General features: G+C 35.5%; 4 protein-coding genes across 4 annotated transcripts; 2 read left to right on the top strand and 2 right to left on the bottom strand.

The window, feature by feature from the left end:
• Positions 1 to 531: 531 nt before the first annotated feature.
• On the bottom strand, positions 532 to 2,960 carry LOC142976287 (octopamine receptor-like). The gene is made up of 2 exons (XM_076119575.1): positions 1,938 to 2,960; positions 532 to 1,865 (listed from the first exon to the last, which is right to left on the bottom strand). The coding sequence occupies exons 1-2, from the start codon at positions 2,958 to 2,960 to the stop codon at positions 1,569 to 1,571; spliced, it is 1,320 nt and encodes a 439-aa protein (XP_075975690.1). The 3' UTR covers positions 532 to 1,568.
• A 1,282-nt stretch (positions 2,961 to 4,242) lies between these two features.
• Positions 4,243 to 8,213, top strand: LOC142975858 (transmembrane protein 127-like). The gene is made up of 4 exons (XM_076118970.1): positions 4,243 to 4,443; positions 4,959 to 5,210; positions 5,703 to 6,002; positions 6,350 to 8,213. Exons 1-4 carry the CDS (start codon positions 4,419 to 4,421, stop codon positions 6,628 to 6,630), a joined length of 858 nt encoding a protein of 285 aa, XP_075975085.1. The 5' UTR covers positions 4,243 to 4,418; the 3' UTR covers positions 6,631 to 8,213.
• On the bottom strand, positions 8,207 to 10,900 carry LOC142975859 (nuclear receptor-binding factor 2). The gene is made up of 2 exons (XM_076118971.1): positions 10,743 to 10,900; positions 8,207 to 10,662 (listed from the first exon to the last, which is right to left on the bottom strand). The coding sequence occupies exons 1-2, from the start codon at positions 10,764 to 10,766 to the stop codon at positions 9,889 to 9,891; spliced, it is 798 nt and encodes a 265-aa protein (XP_075975086.1). The 5' UTR covers positions 10,767 to 10,900; the 3' UTR covers positions 8,207 to 9,888.
• Positions 10,901 to 13,570: 2,670 nt separating this feature from the next.
• On the top strand, positions 13,571 to 15,108 carry LOC142975984 (protein D2-like). Its single transcript, XM_076119154.1, has 4 exons — positions 13,571 to 13,840; positions 14,099 to 14,191; positions 14,323 to 14,377; positions 14,600 to 15,108. The coding sequence occupies exons 1-4, from the start codon at positions 13,607 to 13,609 to the stop codon at positions 14,791 to 14,793; spliced, it is 576 nt and encodes a 191-aa protein (XP_075975269.1). The 5' UTR covers positions 13,571 to 13,606; the 3' UTR covers positions 14,794 to 15,108.
• The last annotated feature ends 2,587 nt before the right edge of the window (positions 15,109 to 17,695 follow it).

The following is a 17,695-nucleotide window of genomic DNA, read 5'->3' as shown; positions in this document are numbered from 1 at the left end:
ATTATATTAAACCAAGTTACATTAAGTCGATTGTGTTTACGTAGTACCAAAACTGAACTAGCGAAGTTAATCACTTTACTGAACAACCCTCAAGGGAATCAAGTATAATATTATTCTAAGAAACTACTTAGAAATATATTAGGTAGCTTACATTGAGGTTTCTACCTGTTTTATACCATACATATACATATTTATAGTTACAACAACAGAAACAAAAACAATTGTTTTAACATTCAATTATGCTTTACCACAATTTTAAATAATACAACTTAACATTTCAGCAATCAATCTCAGTAAGTGACTAACCGCCGAAGCTTTAATTAAGTCTAACATAATCAAGTCACATCTGGCCTAAAAATATGTACAATAATTAAATTAGAAAACCTCTGAATTACAGCGTAATGAAGAGCAATTCATCAAGCGAATGTCTCTTGCAAATGATTCACGTCTCTAAAACAGGTTATGATTGATAGCCATCGTCTAATGGACAATCACATTTCAGCGTGACATACACAGATGTAACGGCTGTAGCGTCTGTTACAGAGTACCTACGTAGCGCGATTCTCGGCAAATCGAATCATCGAGTATCGACAGTTTAAGATTTAAAACGTACCTTCAAAATAGTTTTTAAGACGTCCGCTAGAGGCGCTGATCAGATTTTTATACAATTTTTTTCCACAGCTGGATGTCGATACTCGATAGTGATAGAGAATCGCAGTACAGTATTAATTATGTTAATGTTAATAAAGACAACTTCCGCACTAAGAATTGCTCTTGTGTCGCTGGGACTTTTACAAATATACAAATAACGGACACAAACTATATTTAGTCCCGAAACAACTATTTGTGGATCAGACAAATAATAATTGTTCCGTGTGGGAATCGAACCATTGACCTTCCGACGCAATAGTTGCGGCGTGGCGACCTTTACCACTGCGCCACGGAGGCAGCAATAGTTATAAATTTATCAAATCAATGCTGTCAAAAACACACACATTTCTATATCTCTGCTGATTGGAGACTATTAATTTTCCGTCGTTTCAGTATCGTCTGCTCCTAACCAATTTACACATTCAGCAAATTTAACGAACGTCAATATTGAGATTCCTATTTAAAATGTTTGGAATTCGCCGTCTGAATTGCAAATTATACTCTTGTTAACGCTCCAGAACTACTTGCTTATAAAAACTGTATTATAATTTAGCTCTATTGTAGAGAAATATTTTAGCATTAAGTACGACAGAATGATACAACAAAATGATAATACGAGTGTACTATAAACCCGCGAGAGTGGTATACCAACATCGTGTAAGTGGGCGACTCGACTCAAGTCAGTTGTTAAGTACAGCTCGCACGATTGTTAACAAGCCTCGTATTCAGCCCAAGAGACTCGACCTCGCTACGTCTTGTTTTGTTAGATCATTTAAAATGTAAATTACACTATGCCTAATTCTAACTCGGTTTCCACTAGAAATGTTGCTACGAAAATGTCTCTACAAACAGGTAACTTCAGGTAAGGTCTATTGTTATTTACATTTTACTGTTATGTATTTATACGTAAGTAGTACTTACCGACTAATACTTAATATTTTCTTAAAAGCTTTTCTAAATTCAAGATTGAATATCGTATAAATTAATGGATTGACTGTCGAGTTCGCGTACCCCAGCCACGTTATTATATTAATAACTCTTATGGTTGGGCAACATGAAATACAGAATGGCAATATAATATACATTAAGAAGAAAGGAAGCCAACAGACAACAAACACACCCATTATTATACCGAGTGTACGAGCGGCGCGCCTCTCCTTCGATAATGAGATCTTCTGTTTTTGCTCAATAAACTGATTAACGACGTCACCACTCTTATTGACACTCGCCAATAGCGGTTTCTCTTGTTTCTTATGTTTGTGACTCAATTTCTTTAAAGAACCAACCATCTTTGTCTTATAACTCCCACAACTACTCGGCGAAGTATCGGATTGCGTCTGATTTATATTCGATTCAATAGTCAACCGAGCTACGGGATCGTTCAACAATAGAAAAGGCACAAATAAGTTTTTCTTCATATCCATAAAAGCTTTTCTCTGACATCGTTTTATACTTTCTCCGCTATCCGATTCGTTTTCAGAGTCGTCTCTATTATCTTGACTTTCTTCATGGCTTTCAACTACTAAGGTCGGCTTGTTGTTCTGCATTTTTGTCACCAAAACTCGTTTTCTTAATCGTTCTCTTGCAGCTACGTAGATTTTTATGTAGACTATGGTCATAATAACCAGGGGTATAAAAAATGATCCAAGTGATGAGTACACGACGTATCCTGGTTCAGAGGTGAGCTGACAAGGAGTATCGGCTGTGAATTCTTCAGGCCAGTCGTTCCATCCTAGGAGTGGTGGCGAGCTTATGATTAATGACAAAGTCCATACTCCTATAATCTGGTAAACCACCCTTTTCAATGTTCTCTTATTGGCGTAATTTATGGGGTCTGTTATCGCCCAATACCTGTCGAGCGCAATAGCGCAGAGATTTAATATCGACGAGGTGCAGGACATTATATCGCAGGTTAACCACATCTTGCACAGCTGTTTACCCCACAGCCACCGTCCTAACGTCATGTACGCTACATTAAGGGGCATCACCAGTATTGCTACTGCTAAATCAGCTGCTGCCAACGACACTATGAAGAAGTTTTGCACTATCCTCAAAGGTTTATATGTGAATACTCCAAGTATAACGAGGATATTCCCAAATATTGTCCCAGATATAACTGCGAACAATATCAATACCGTTGTCACTGCTTCCCATTCTGGAACCGCGATTTCAATTCCAAAACTTGAGTTGTAAAACGAATCAGTAGAAAAACAAAATGTTTGAGAAGAGTTTGATAGCGATTCATTGCTGTAATTCAATGAATCGTTGTAAATTAAATAATAGTCCACATTATGTAAATTAAAGTCCATAGCGCCGAATTTATTGGCCTAGGTAAATAAAGTCATTTGTAAATTTAAGGTACCACTGATCTTCAAACATGTTACAATATTTTTGGGAATCACTTAGTACTTGATTTATTCGAATAATTTCTCATACACTTTATTAACAGAAAACTAGAGGCGACAAAAACTGCATAAACAAAAGATTCTCTTCCACCAAACGGTTCGGTGACGACTGACTGGGGTAAGATTTTAAAGTCGACCTACATAGCGGAGATACTTCTAAATAAACTAGATTCATAGTAAGTTAACCGCATATAACATATATTCACACGACAAAGACACACAAAGATCTTTCTGTGTAGAAATGTCAACGCCTGGGGCCAACTGAGAGTTTTCAGTCTATTTTTGTAGTCGTCCGTATAAAGAAGAAATATTATACCCTGCCGCCTCGGTGCTCGTATTGTACGTCTTTTGCATATGCAGCAAAATAGTTCGCATTTAATAATAGACGATTTAAAAGAATGGGATGTGAAGTTAAGGGTTATTTCATTTTAGCAAGTACATTATTTGGTAAAGACACCAGAGTTTGACTCTCGGAATCGGCAAAGTTTAAGGAATAAGAATTGTTAAAGTTTTTGTTGCTAATGTGCTCGGTAAGAATTAATAAAAAAGTTATTTGATGACAAAGAGTGCAAAAATATATTGCCAATATGCCACAGTAGGTACAACTGTGGTAGGTACAACTGAAGTTCCCATGCGAAAGTAGGTAATTGTATTACCCTACAACTCGTAGTGGCGTCAGGAGTGGTGACCATCCAACTGTTGTGCCATGGATTTAAAAATGAAATCGTTAATAAGAATAAATCTAATATATAAAATTCTTGCGTCACAGTTTTCGTTGCCATACTCCTCCGAAACGGCTTGACCGATTCTCATGAAATGTTGTGGGCCTATTGAGTAGGTTCGAGATTCGGTCAACATCTATTTTTCATGCCCCTAAGTGACACATTTTTTTTTATTTATATGGTAAAACAACGTTTGCCGTATCAGCTAGTACTTAATATTTTTTTATTAAATCTGTACAATCAAATGTTGTTTATTATCATTTTATTCCATAGTGTTACATATCTATGTAAGTCATAATAACATTCAACTAAATGATCAAAAGGTTGCTGAGCAAAATGAAACGTTATCTCCAACTGTCAAAATTGTTTTAGCAACAAGTGGCGCTTGTGTGCTATAGGCTTTCTCATAAGTGTGAAAGAGAAGTCCGAATATTATGGTTCTCATGTGACAACACTGTGTTTGCAGTATCTGCGATAGCTGTCAAAATATTTAGCGGAGTGGAAACGCGAAGCCAGAAGTGAGCAAATAGTGATTCTTTGCGATTTAAAAGTGTTTGTTTATCAAATAATCAGCAATAATAATATACAAACGTGCCTATTGTGTATTTAAGTATATTGTTCAAATGAAAAGTGCAACATAATGGGGTGTTTAACGTGGATCCGAGGTATGACGTCCAACCTTGTTGACTATTTTACTCTGTTATTGGGTATTTTCAGTACGTTAATTGCCCTATGAGCTAGTTAATTACGTTTTAGTGATATGTTTAGACTTTAGCTCATTGTTATCATAGTTTACTGTGACTAGCATCGTTCGTATGACCTTTTCCTTGACTTAATGTTATTAAGGCTGCGTACGTAGCTATTTGTATTACGACACGGTATTAGTTACATATAGTGCATATTTGGCGAGAAAATAACATTATCTAAGTTAATATGAAGTGGTCGGCCTCCCTCGAAGACACGCCTCCCCTGAGGTGTGTGACTATTTATAGCCTGTACACAACATTACCATGTTACCTCTAAGTGAATAGATTACTTGTATTAACTTTTCTTTGAAATGTTTACATATTCTCGATGCAAATTAGCTGTTTTACAAACTTCTATAAATAAAAAAAAGTTGATTAGTCTTATTTTCTTACTGGTTGGAAACATTAAAAAATTAAATGTTTTTGTTTTACAGGATTCAAAATGCCATTTCCATTCAAAGATAAAGAACTAAACAAAATAGCAGCTTTTTTTAATATATCAACTTTTTTATTAACCTGTGCTGCATTGGTACAGCCTAGTTGGTTTAGAATTAAAGGCCTGCATTGTACACAAAGTTTGTCATTAGCACAATTCTTCTCATTTGATGATGATGATGATGACAATGACCAGATTAACATAAGGACTGACAATGATTATGATCTCATCAATAGATCTGATTACATTGGTAAGTAATGTAAAGATACAGTACTTAATTAATGCAGCTTTTTTATATTTTATATAACCCTGCTTATCTATTCTTGTAAACAGGTGTGCTGGTATGTTTTATTATCATAAAAATTACTCTGAAATCCAAGAATCAGTTATTTGAAACATTTAATGTTCTATTGACACACCCATTCACAGGCACTCCCTTGTTTTGCACACTATGCTGAAAACTTTAATGGTGTCAGTACAATAGGGACAGATAATGTGATGGGAACTGAAAAACAACTCTACTTGTAAACACACCCCCCTTTTAAACTTATAACCTTCTTATTGCAAACAATTAAGTAAAGAACCATGTATCCAAGGTTCATAGCTAGCATAGATGCAGATGTCTAAGGCCTGTTTGAAACTTATTTGCTTAAGAAATACACAGAACTCACACACTCACATAATCAATGAGTACTACTCTCTACTAAGTTGTTGACTATAACATAATGTGTTAATTTTACAGGTTTACCACCATGCACAACACCGGAAACTATATCATTGATGAGAGTCCTAATACTGCTATGTTTTATGGTGCTACTTTGCTCCTGTATTGGTACACTGATCAATCTAACAAGCTTGAACAGTAGAGCTATCAAGATGCTCCGCAGAAATGCTATTCCCAGCATAATGTGTGTATTTTGGGTAATAGCTATTGTTGGTGTGTGTTACTATACTACTGTTGTTTTGGGAAATGCAAATAACAGTGATCCCAATACTATACAAGTGGATTATGAGTATGGATTTTACACTATCACAGGAGCAGGTTAGTTTATAACGTTTTGTAACTATTTCTTGTTGTTTTTGGTTAAGGAAAGACAGAACTGTGCAGGTCCTTACTCTGGTCAAATTGACCAAAATTAGCTAAGTTTTGCCTACTTCTTACCATGTGCCTGCAACTGAAATTCTTGTATAGAGTATGTATTGCACAGTGCTGCTAATAGTGAACAGTAAAATAAAATTATGACATTTATGTAAAAGTTATAATACAATACTCTAATGACTCATTGCATAAATAGCCAATTAACAAATCCATTCTAAGTGTTAGATGGTACATAACGACTATTATCGTAATTTACAAGCATTTAACATGTTTTTTCCTGTACATTTCAGGTGCCTTGGCATTGTTAGCGTCTGCCGCTAACTTATGGGGCGCTCCTTTGTCTAGTGATGAAGATGTTCAAAGACGAAATTTAATGGAAGACTGGGACGGGTATGAGGCACATAGTGTGGGGCCGACTCCCGCAGTGCCGACTCTTCCGCCTTACACGCCGAGCGCTGACTACGTGCCTACATTACACCCACCTTACGCGCCTCCGGTACTGGGCGCGCAACAATATTTCCCCTTCGATGACCTCTCGGTACTCCCTCCGCCTCCTCCTTACTCACCCTGAGATTTTAAACTGATGCGGATCTTGTCGAATCACCCAAATATCATTATATTTTAGTTATGTCTTCAGTATTTATTATTTTATTTTTTACTGTTCTTTGAGTCAACGTCGAAAGATTAGTTTAAGGCTTGTGAGTAGTTGCGAGACTTGGGTGGAAATTCAATGTCGAAGTTGACAAAGGGAAATGGAAGTAATCTCAGATAAGTTTCACAATGGCTATAACCATAGGGAGTCCAAATATTGAGTGAAATTCTCTGACTACAAATCTACAGTTATGGTTAAGAATCTACATTTTATTATTATTTAAATTTAATTTAATCTAAATGTGATGAATGTTTTAAGATGTTTAGGTAAATTTTATTGTATCAAATCTTAACTCTATTGCCTAAAATGATGTTGTATTGTTTGGTTTCTGTATGTATATATTGTGGTTGTGAGTTAATTAATGACTACTGTTCACTTCTACATGTGATTTGCCATTTTAGTGCCTATTCATGTCGTATTTCTCAAGATGCTTTAAAATATAATAAATTAATATTCTTTTATTTATAGCCTAACTAGGTGATATAATTTTATAGATTAAGGGAAAACTAACATTTCATAACCATTTAAATATATTTACTCGGTTTATTCTTAGTTTGTGCATATTGTTATATGAAATGAACAAAATATTAATGTTGTTCTGAGCACTTGTATGTGCTTACTCACTAATGTTTTAGAATTAATTTGTCCAATTAATTATACTATGCACTGTCTATGAATATTAGTTAGTAGAATGACATGCACATACCAAAATTGTCAAATGGTTTTGTAATATTCAGGTTAATTGTGATGTTTTCATATCATTTTACAAATGCATGCCCAATATCAATCGCTTTTATCTTAATGGCTCTCTTATTGATTGTCACTGTAATGAAATGTGAAACTCTTCACATTTTAGGTCATTCTATAGCATCTGTTACTACATGTGTATTACATCTGTTCTACTTAATCTGATTTTAATGACTCTTCCAAATACGAAATCAAAGCAATCCATTACTAAATGCCTTTAATGTTAATAAGGCAATGATGCCGTTAAATTAATATAGTGAAATATTGTTAAACTAGATGATATAAATAATATACTAATATTTTTGCATTATGTTTTGCTAATAAAACTTCAAAATAGCTAAACAATTATGTATTGTAAGTGCATGAATCCATAATAATTGTACTGAAATAAAAAATGATATTACTCATTTGTCGAGAGGTCTGTTTCAGACAAGAGAAACAATAAAATGAGCTTTTTAGAATCTAGTGAATACAATTGTGGTCATGTTATTGCGATTAACTATACAAAATGTACCTAAATTTAAAATATGTAACTATGATAGTAAATAGTACTGGTAGCAACCCCTTGTATAATATCCATGTTACCAAAAATATAAGCATGTTATTAGTTTTATTGTTTGTTAATGTATAGATTCCTTATAGGGGTAAGAATAGTTATTCCTGGTGTTAACTGGGAAGTTTATTTTTACATTTAAACAAGAGTAAGATTTTATTTTTGTGTAAGACCAATATGCAATACATATCTATAAATGAAATTGTCTTTTCTTTATAAATAATAATCTATTGACTTAATAAATACATACACAGCATACCATATCCACTAATAAAATATCTATAACAGAATACAAATAAACATAGCAACACAAGTAATCAACAATATTTTTTCTAATACAACCAAAAGTATATACTCCTACATTGTGTTTGGAACTACAGTCCCATATAATAGAGACCCAGCCACATACAATATTTTAATTTACCCCTTTGTTCAACATCACCAATAAAAACTATGATATAAGATCAGTTTTGTGTGAATTTTCATATATTCTGTTATTCGGGTGCAACAAACACACCAATAGACATTGATTTTAAATTATGTAACAAACACTGAGCAATAAAATGAGATAATACCTTAGTCATGGGAATAATTGCAATTACAGTACAAATAAGTAATTTATATAATAAAACGTATCATAAGCTTCACATCTTACTGCTATCTAAACATTACTTAATAAGAACCCAGTCAGTGCAGTTAGAAAAATGAACAAATGCTTTTGAATGCTCCCATAGAAGATGTCAAAGATACAGATGTGGAGGAACGAGGTGATCATGTTCCTCCATCACAAAGGGAGGATCCTCCGACCAGGCGAGGTGATCGTGCCTGGTGGGCCTAGGCTGCCCGACTGTTGTAGTCGGGATCTTGTATATATAGTCAGTTGCAGTGCAAACTTCGATAGCGCGATCTAGGACTTGTGACGTCAGTCACACTGCGCGTGGTGGTTGGTTGCGCGCTGGTCCTAGTAGATGTCGCTGTATGTAGCGAGCCGCTACATCACTCCCCCTCAGACCGTAGGTCGATCTTCTCTTCATGTCAGTCAGTCTCTCCAGTGCCATGCATTGATGAGTTCCAGTGAGTCGGAACTCGAATTCCGCTAGTCCCAGTGAGTCGGAACTGTATGCCGCTAACTCCAGTGAGTCGGAGAGGTGCGGTGTGCGGTGAAGTGTCCCCAGTGAGTCGGGGCGAGGTGCTTGTTGTCTGCGGTGAGTCGAGACGAAGCGTTGCGGTGCCCTGGGTGCGTCAGAGTAGCGTGACGATGATGCCCAGGTTGGATGCCGCTGAGGCCGTAGGGTATGCCAGTCATGTGCGTGAGCGACATGTTCGTGGAGTGCCCTGGTGTGGCCGAAGATGCTGGCTGGAGTTGTACGACTGCTGCTGTAGGAGTGAGGAGTGATGAGGGTGCGAAGGTTTGCTGCTGCTGGTCTGATCTTCGTGAAGGCTGCTTCCAATCACGTCGGGGTCACCACTGTGGAGGAACGAGGTGATCATGTTCCTCCATCACAAAGGGAGGATCCTCCGACCAGGCGAGGTGATCGTGCCTGGTGGGCCTAGGCTGCCCGACTGTTGTAGTCGGGATCTTGTATATATAGTCAGTTGCAGTGCAAACTTCGATAGCGCGATCTAGGACTTGTGACGTCAGTCACACTGCGCGTGGTGGTTGGTTGCGCGCTGGTCCTAGTAGATGTCGCTGTATGTAGCGAGCCGCTACACAGATTATGTCTGATTTGCTTTATTCCACGTTTCTAGCCTTCAACATTGAATGGGTTGTGCTATTGCTATTTGGTGCTATATAAAAATCTATAACATTTTGAAATTATATATTATCTACAATATCTAAAAATTGTCTAAATATTTCAATTGCATTGTAATTGTACCTAGAGGTCCTTAAGTGCACTTAAGTCAAAGTGAGCCCCAGGACTAGTCCTATCTATACTATTTATTGGTCTACCCACCTGAGGCTCTCTAGCAATAGGCATCTTTTGAATAAAATCATTTGATAGTCCTTCACCTCCTAAATTCATATTAGAAAAGTTCCTTTGTAACACATCACTCTGTGACGATGGAAGGTTCAGGTACTTAACTCTCTCTTTCTCTAAGTAACTAACCCTTTCTTTTAAAGTCATGTTTTCATCTTTAAGTACTTCAACTTGTAATACTAACTGTTCCACTAATGAATGTAAATTTTGATTTAATATCTGTAATTCTTCTACTACAGTTTCTTGACCCTTTTCCTTCTTTTTGCCATCAATTTCATCAACTTTTATAACTGCATCTTTTATACCTTGGTCATTGTTTCTATTGAGTAATGTGTATAACAATGAATCTGTCTCATTGATTGTTCTATAAATAGCTAATTGTACTTTCGAGTTATCATTGACTGGAATATTGTATGTGGGATCTTTACCCAAGCCTTTTAAATTATCCACTGCTTTCTTCACTCGTTCGTATTGTTCTTTCTTACTTTTGATGAGGTCTTTTTGTTTAAGGTGGTAGCTGTGTTGTAGAGTAATGGACTCTAAGGCAACCGATGACGTGGTCGATTTCATTGCGTCTAGCAGTAACTCCGCAGCATTGTGGTGGCACTGCATTGCTTCGTCGTATCTATTGTTCATGAGGTGCGCCTCAGCACGTCGATGTTGTTGATGAGCCTATAATACCACAATAAGCACTTATTAGATTTTTTGTGAAATGCGATTAAATGTGCGCATCTAACGTATGTTACACTTACCAAATTAAGTGGATGTGACTCCATTTCTTTTATTGTATTTATAGAATTTGGCTTCTATTGATAAAACTATTTATTTACCATTCGCTTTTGATATTGCTATGTGTCATTGTCATTTGTCAGAGTATATGTCTGTCAGCTGTACACTATCATCAGTGTCAAATGTCAATTGTGCGGTGAGTGTCAAAGTTGTCATTTTTAGGAATCAAAATTGCCAATAAAATATTTCATATACAATTAATACAATAATATTAAGTCCCCGCCCAACTTAAATACGAGTTCCGCTACTAACAATAGCCTGAATGGCAGAATTAAATAATCTACGATAACTTCAAGGTAAAGACGTAGTAACTAATCTAAGAATTCTAAAATTAAAATTAGGTGGCTGTAGTCTCTGGTGAGTGGTGACACCATAATCTAACCTACCTCTTTGCTGATGACTTTATTTTTGATGACTTTTTGAAAATATATCTTCTTTTGATCTAAATCTGGTTAAAATAAATAAACTTAATACATTATTAAACAGATTTTACTGTTTTTTATGGGTAAAGAAGAGTATTGCAATCCAGAAATATGAATTTTAATCGTAGAAAAAACAATGAATTAACTCGCGTTTGGTTGGCAAAAACTGATCAGTTGATGGAAAGTTCCCACATGACGACTGCAAAGAAGATTCTTGCATATAAAATTCTTCTAAGACCGTTACTAATATACAACTGGTTTGATGGACAGCAGGATCAGTTGAAAAACTTAGAAGTGCAAGTTTTACGACGAATCTTTGGCTCAATAAAGGAAAAGAATTTGTACAAACACTACACAGATATTGATGTAACACGATACATGAAACTACAAGAGATACGATGGGGCCGAGCTACTGGCTCTCACACAAGTAACATTCGAAAAATGCTTCACGAAATATCCAAAACCGCTGGTGATCCAACACCATATTTTACAAGAGCTAGAGACATACGGAAATATTACGAAAGACGTTGTGATGCTTCGACAAATTCTAACTCCACGGCGACATCGGCCAGAACTACGCAACAAAAGCTGAGAAGAAGCCGTCGTTTAGCCAATAAATGCAAAGTCCAAAAAGCTAGCCTACGTAAACGTGCTATGTAAATTTGAAGAGAGTAAATATGAACAGAATTTAAATTTGGTATTTTCTATTCAATCAAACACCCAAACCAAATAAACTAGACTACCAAAGCGTGTTAAACATTGTCCAGTATTAATATTTTGAAAATTAGTACTGTGATCTTTTATTGCACCGAAAACAAATATGAACCATTTTGCTTACAATCTGTTGCTTCTTTAGCTTTTCTCACTTGTTACTTATTTGTCTATTAACTAATAAAACCCGTGAATAAAACATATTTTTTTATGTCTAAGGTATATTTTTATTCGTTTAAAAGCGTGGTAAATGCGTTTATTTCTTTCTATTTTAGATTGAAGAGGTAAGGCGATTCGAAAAAGAAAAATCAGGGTAGTAGCAAATCCCTTATTAGGACATAGAGTATTCATATTAAAAGCCCCGGACGCATGAGTACCTACTCCATGAGTGTCGCTAGGATATGCAAATGAATTTCCTTTTGGTGATATCAGTTAGTATTATTCCGAGCTGATTCTTGGGATGGTGAGCGACTACGGTTAGCTCTTTGTCTTTGCTTTGCACAAATCTGATTAACCAACCAGTCTTTGGTTATTAATGTCAAGTATTCATCCGGGTGCATCGTCCATACTCATTGTTCGTTTGGTGTCATTCCCATTAGAAGTGGATCGATTGTTTTTGGGCTCTGGAGTACGTTTATTGGTTGTGGAATATGATCTATCCCACCAGTGAACTGCAAGCGGATCACGTGCTCGTGGTTTCTTCAAAGCGTTTTCTTCATGGGTCAACAGACATCTCCAGTGCACCCGCTCACATGTGACATGGTGCACAACATTGGTTCCCCGATATCGGTTATAAACAGCTCGCAGATTTGGCCTCAGCCTCTTTGGATGTCTGGGAGGATACTTCGATTTATAAATGTCTATTAGAATGCTGGCTTCGAAACGCAAGAGCTTTTTTGCTTCATATTTACTTAACTGCCACAGCTCGCAACCGTATGTAAGTATGGGTTTAACAAATACTTTGTAAATTTCAAACTTTGATCGCGAAGTCAAGTCGGGATGGCACAGCAGTTTCCAGTAACGTTGGCACCACAGCCGAGCGCAACGCACTCGTTCTGTAATTTCTGGACCCATCTGATGTCGAGTTAATTGTGGGATACCTAAATTATGCAAAGTTTCGCACTGCATTGCAGGCTATATAGTTTACTTAATAAATATTATAATTTTGAATTCATGATGCCGATACCATTTCTTAGACATTTGTCGTGTAAATAGACAGTTCATGTCAAAATAATTGTCGTGCTAATTTGACGTTTAAAAAACCTGTAAGGATTTTCTCTCCATAGCAACCTATAATGAGGAAGGAGGGTTTATAGTGTTGCTTGTATTATGAAAAAAAAAATATTTGGTACCTAGGTCTACGTGTCATAATAAACATGAGATAAAAAAGACCTGTTCATAATGTTTATTATTATATGTTTGAACGACAAATTCCTGAGATCGCTAGATCACGTCATAATAAATTATTCTAACTTAAATAAGCATGAAGGTTCACTTGAAACAATAGACATGTGTTTCATAATTAGCATGTTTTTTTCAACCAATTGTATGAATGTTATCGAATGCTTTGTTCATCGCTATTGTTTCCTCGATAAATCCTTACTTCAGTTACAAAATATCGGCCTTATTATCAAACAGTAAGCTTAATCGTAACGTTTTTGCCTGTGGCTGTTCAAACGCCTTACGCTTTCAGCATGAGGAACATATGGGTTGCTTTTATATTGTCTTGGAGGATAGTATATGGGGCTATTTCTCCGCAATGTGTTCTTACTGATGTGAAAAGTCTCCTGGAAGGGTGTGATCGCCTCAATGGGTTGAACGTGACCAGCGTCGGCGGGACCATTGTTAACGACCACAACTGTGATGTACTCCTGCCGAAACAAGTCTTTATTGAAGAACCTTTGTTCCAGTATCCTTTGGCTGACTCGGTAATTAATTTTCTTTTAATTTGTAATATTTGTTTCTTAATTTCTGTCGAACCACAACAAGTTACCTAAGTTATATCTTCCTTGGTTTCAATATGAGTGCGGGTAGATCAATACGATTTCGTGTTAACAAATTGCGCCAGAAATACATATTTAAAATCTGGAAAAACATTTTTATATAAATACTTTTTCGATTCCTAAAAGTAACTAGAGATAAGTGAGTTTCTAGACTATCTAATTGCGTATTGTGTATTTTTATAGAAAAAGTTCTACACCATAATAATGGTCGATCCAGATGCACCCCCGCAGATGGATGGAGAGTTTTATCTTCACATGGTTAAATCTAATGTACCGGTAAGTAACATTAGTAGCCTTGTATAATAATTAAACTTGACTTTTTATTTTTTATGTTATAGCAAGATTTTAGTGCTACTATTTTACTTCACTCATATTGCACTCAATTAAAAATAATATTTCATTTCCAGGGATTAGCTTTAAAGGCAAAGGAAAGTAGTAAGACCGTTGGAATTGATTACAGAGGTGAATATTTGATTTTTATTTTATTTCTACAACTTTTACCACGCGATGTTCCCATACGTAACTCACTTTGTATTAACAGATTTGCTATTCATCACTCTAGGATTTTGATGTTCTTAAATCACAAAATGACTCAAATTCTTGATTAATTTTCCGGTTCACATTGAAAGGATTTATCCTTGTGTTACCTCTCGGAAAATAACCAAAAGATTTTGTTATTTCTAGGATACAAACCACCAGCGCCACCTCGCGGTACAGGTCAGCATCGCTACATTATGTTGCTGTATGAACAGGCAGACGGCAACAATTTTCTACCCACTGTGCCTTCAACGCGGCATCGATTCGTATTGGCCAAGTGGCTTGTTGGTAAAAACCTCTGTGGACCAGTCGCTGGCACACAGTTCAAAACTGAATTCTAGATGGCGTTAGTGGTAACAAATATGTTATATGCTACGAAAATATATTCTGCATCTTTTTTCCTTCCTGTGATTATGTTCGCGTTACATTGATATTGCTTTACGTTTCTTTGATACTATAAAGTTTCGTTATCCAGCTTTTTTGTGTCAATGATAATGTTCAGAAAATGTAGAGTTGTACCTATGTTAAAGCTACTTAATTGCAATATTAATCGTGTAACTACTAATCTACCTTTATTATTGTGTATCATACTAACTACATATTGTTAATTGCTATTAAGTATAATAAAAGTTGCGCTAGATTTATAAAAAAACCTGATCTACTTTTATTGTATAAAATTCCTTCTTTGATGCTTAGTTCCAAGTGGAAACTGTCGGATTAAATAAACGTTAACTTGGCCTATTTCGTAAAACACCACATCAGTTAACGCCAATGGGTTAATTTAAAATAAACAACGCTTTTTATTCTCATTGCCGTTACATAATTACTGAGATACGATAGAACTATCAGCCTTTTAAAATAAAGTGTCTAAAGAAAACAGTTTTAAAGAAGTCATAAAAACGAAATAACACTAGGTTTACGTACCCTTAACAAAGTTTACGCTTACAAAACGTGTTTTGATAATAAGTAAATATCATAAAACTTCTATGGTGATGGTTTAATATCTTAATCCATTAAATTATACTAAAACTGGATGAGAATAGCTACGAGGCAGTTAATTTAGGATTGTTATATGAGCTTACACCTATGTGATCTACATTCACAATTGCACACAAAGACCAAAGGTTAATTAAAACAACGCCTATACATCTCTTTGTGCTAAAACACATTTCTTTTGTTTCGTTTCAACCGACAAGTTGAAAAATAATGGCGGCACGAGCTCGGCGGCGGCGTAGGCTGCGCACGCGCACGCGACACTTCCCTCTCACCTCTCGGCCCACGCGCCTCCACCGTGCACCGCGCCTAATTTATATAAACAAATTATTTTCTCATCTCTAACTACTGGTTTTGTTCACTGTGATTTATGTTTGATGAGCGGGTGATATACCATTTATACTTTTAGCTTGGATGGTGTTCTTTTAGCGAACGATCTTACGGGTCACGAAAAGTAATGTGTGTGTCACGTGACGTGACAGTTCTCAGAATAAGTACCATGACCCGGGTGGTCCCTTGCAGTTTTATAGTGGTACTTAATATGTCAATGTATTATAGCCGCCGTTGTTTTCGGACACTTTTATAAAGTATCACAAGGTTTAATTGTGTTTATAAAAGTTAATTCAATTTCGACTAAGCGACGTTATGTTAGCGTAAAAAAATGGCCTGCCAACGAGAATTTGTTATTGGTTTGTTTTTATTTCCTCAGCTTGTTTGTGAAACAAAAAGAAGAGATATCACAACATATCTTTTGTAAATAAATGTTGCAGTTAGGTTAATATTTTAGTAAAGTTCTTATGTAGAGTCGAGAGCTTTTATTAATTTTGTACTGTTTTTAATTACGTAATACACTTCTATTAAAATTAAAACCCATAAATGCGTATTATAATTAAATATTCCGATGGGCTAACAAACAATATTAGCCAAAACAAACAAACCTAATAGCTATTTATATGAACTTAATGTTATATTAATTGGTGCTTATTTACGTAATCCTCTAGAAGCAATTTGAGTAGGTAAAATTGATGGGTAATTCGTAAAAATAACGACTTATTGGAAATATATAGGCTGGGTAAAGGTGAGAGTTCGAAATTGACTACCTACTTACTGTAACCTGCTGCGTCACGTCTACCATGTTTATAAAATAACTAAAATTAGCAAAGTACACACAGAAATTTAATATCTAATAGTTTAAAAATATGAACTTCCTACGCCACGTAAATGTCACACAAATAGGAAATGTCCTGTAATACGTACACTTGACCAATGACGCAATCGAAGTTGTTTGTGTTCAATAAGTTGCGGCTTCTCATATTCGATTTCATAGATACAATCTTGATTAGCAAGTTATTTTTATTAGAAAATACATTTCATAAATCAGGTGATAGTTAGATAGCAATCTGGACTTGTCAACGTTACTATTACCATAAATGTATAATGTATATTCTATGTCTAACATCTGGATGAATCACAAATTCATGTTGGAAGGCCTTCCTGTTTTAAGAATTAGTTCAAAATTAAATCATTAGCCATTAAATAAATTGCTCTATTAATGAATCAGTCACCTTCTAAATAAATATTGCAAAACACCGTGAGTTTCAAACCTATTCATAAATTGACTTCCTCGAACTGTCCCGTATTCAGCCAATATTGAATGAATTAATGATTAATTCCGGTTAACCGCAAAATGACACAAGAAATGATCAACACTGACCGTGTTCTATTCTAAGAGAAGATTTGTTACAACTTTATTGTTTTTTATTCATCATTATTAAAGAGTATTAGTTTGAAGGTCTTGGTTTTGAAGTGAGGGGCAGGTACTAGCCATTAGATCATGGTGACGTAAGCCTTCAAAACATCTATTCAAGTAATAGTATGTTTATTAAAACCCATTACGAGCACTTATCTCCTTTGATCGCTGTGGCATTTAATTTTAGATAAAGTTCCATTTATTATTCTTTATTTCTTAAAATTTCCGTAGAGCTGGCCACGTGTAAATATTTAAAATTACCTTCTGCGTAGAGGAAGATGCAAGTTCAAGGCAACAGGAAAATAAAACAAAAATAGAATAATCCCTTCAGGTCCATTTAATATTATTCAATAAACCGTTGTATCAATCAGATAAATGTTCAAAGGTATCACATTCGATGCGTGGATATCATTTACTCGCAACGTCAGCCAAGTGATAGATTCCGTCAGGTTATCAAGCTAATTAACAATTCTGTTGAAAGGTAAAAAAAGAAACAAAAT

This window comes from Anticarsia gemmatalis, chromosome 10 (genome assembly GCF_050436995.1).
Source record: "Anticarsia gemmatalis isolate Benzon Research Colony breed Stoneville strain chromosome 10, ilAntGemm2 primary, whole genome shotgun sequence".
NCBI lineage: Eukaryota > Metazoa > Arthropoda > Insecta > Lepidoptera > Erebidae > Anticarsia > Anticarsia gemmatalis.
The sequence above is the reverse complement of the archived record's forward strand: the minus strand, read 5'-3'. Positions and strand labels throughout refer to the sequence as shown.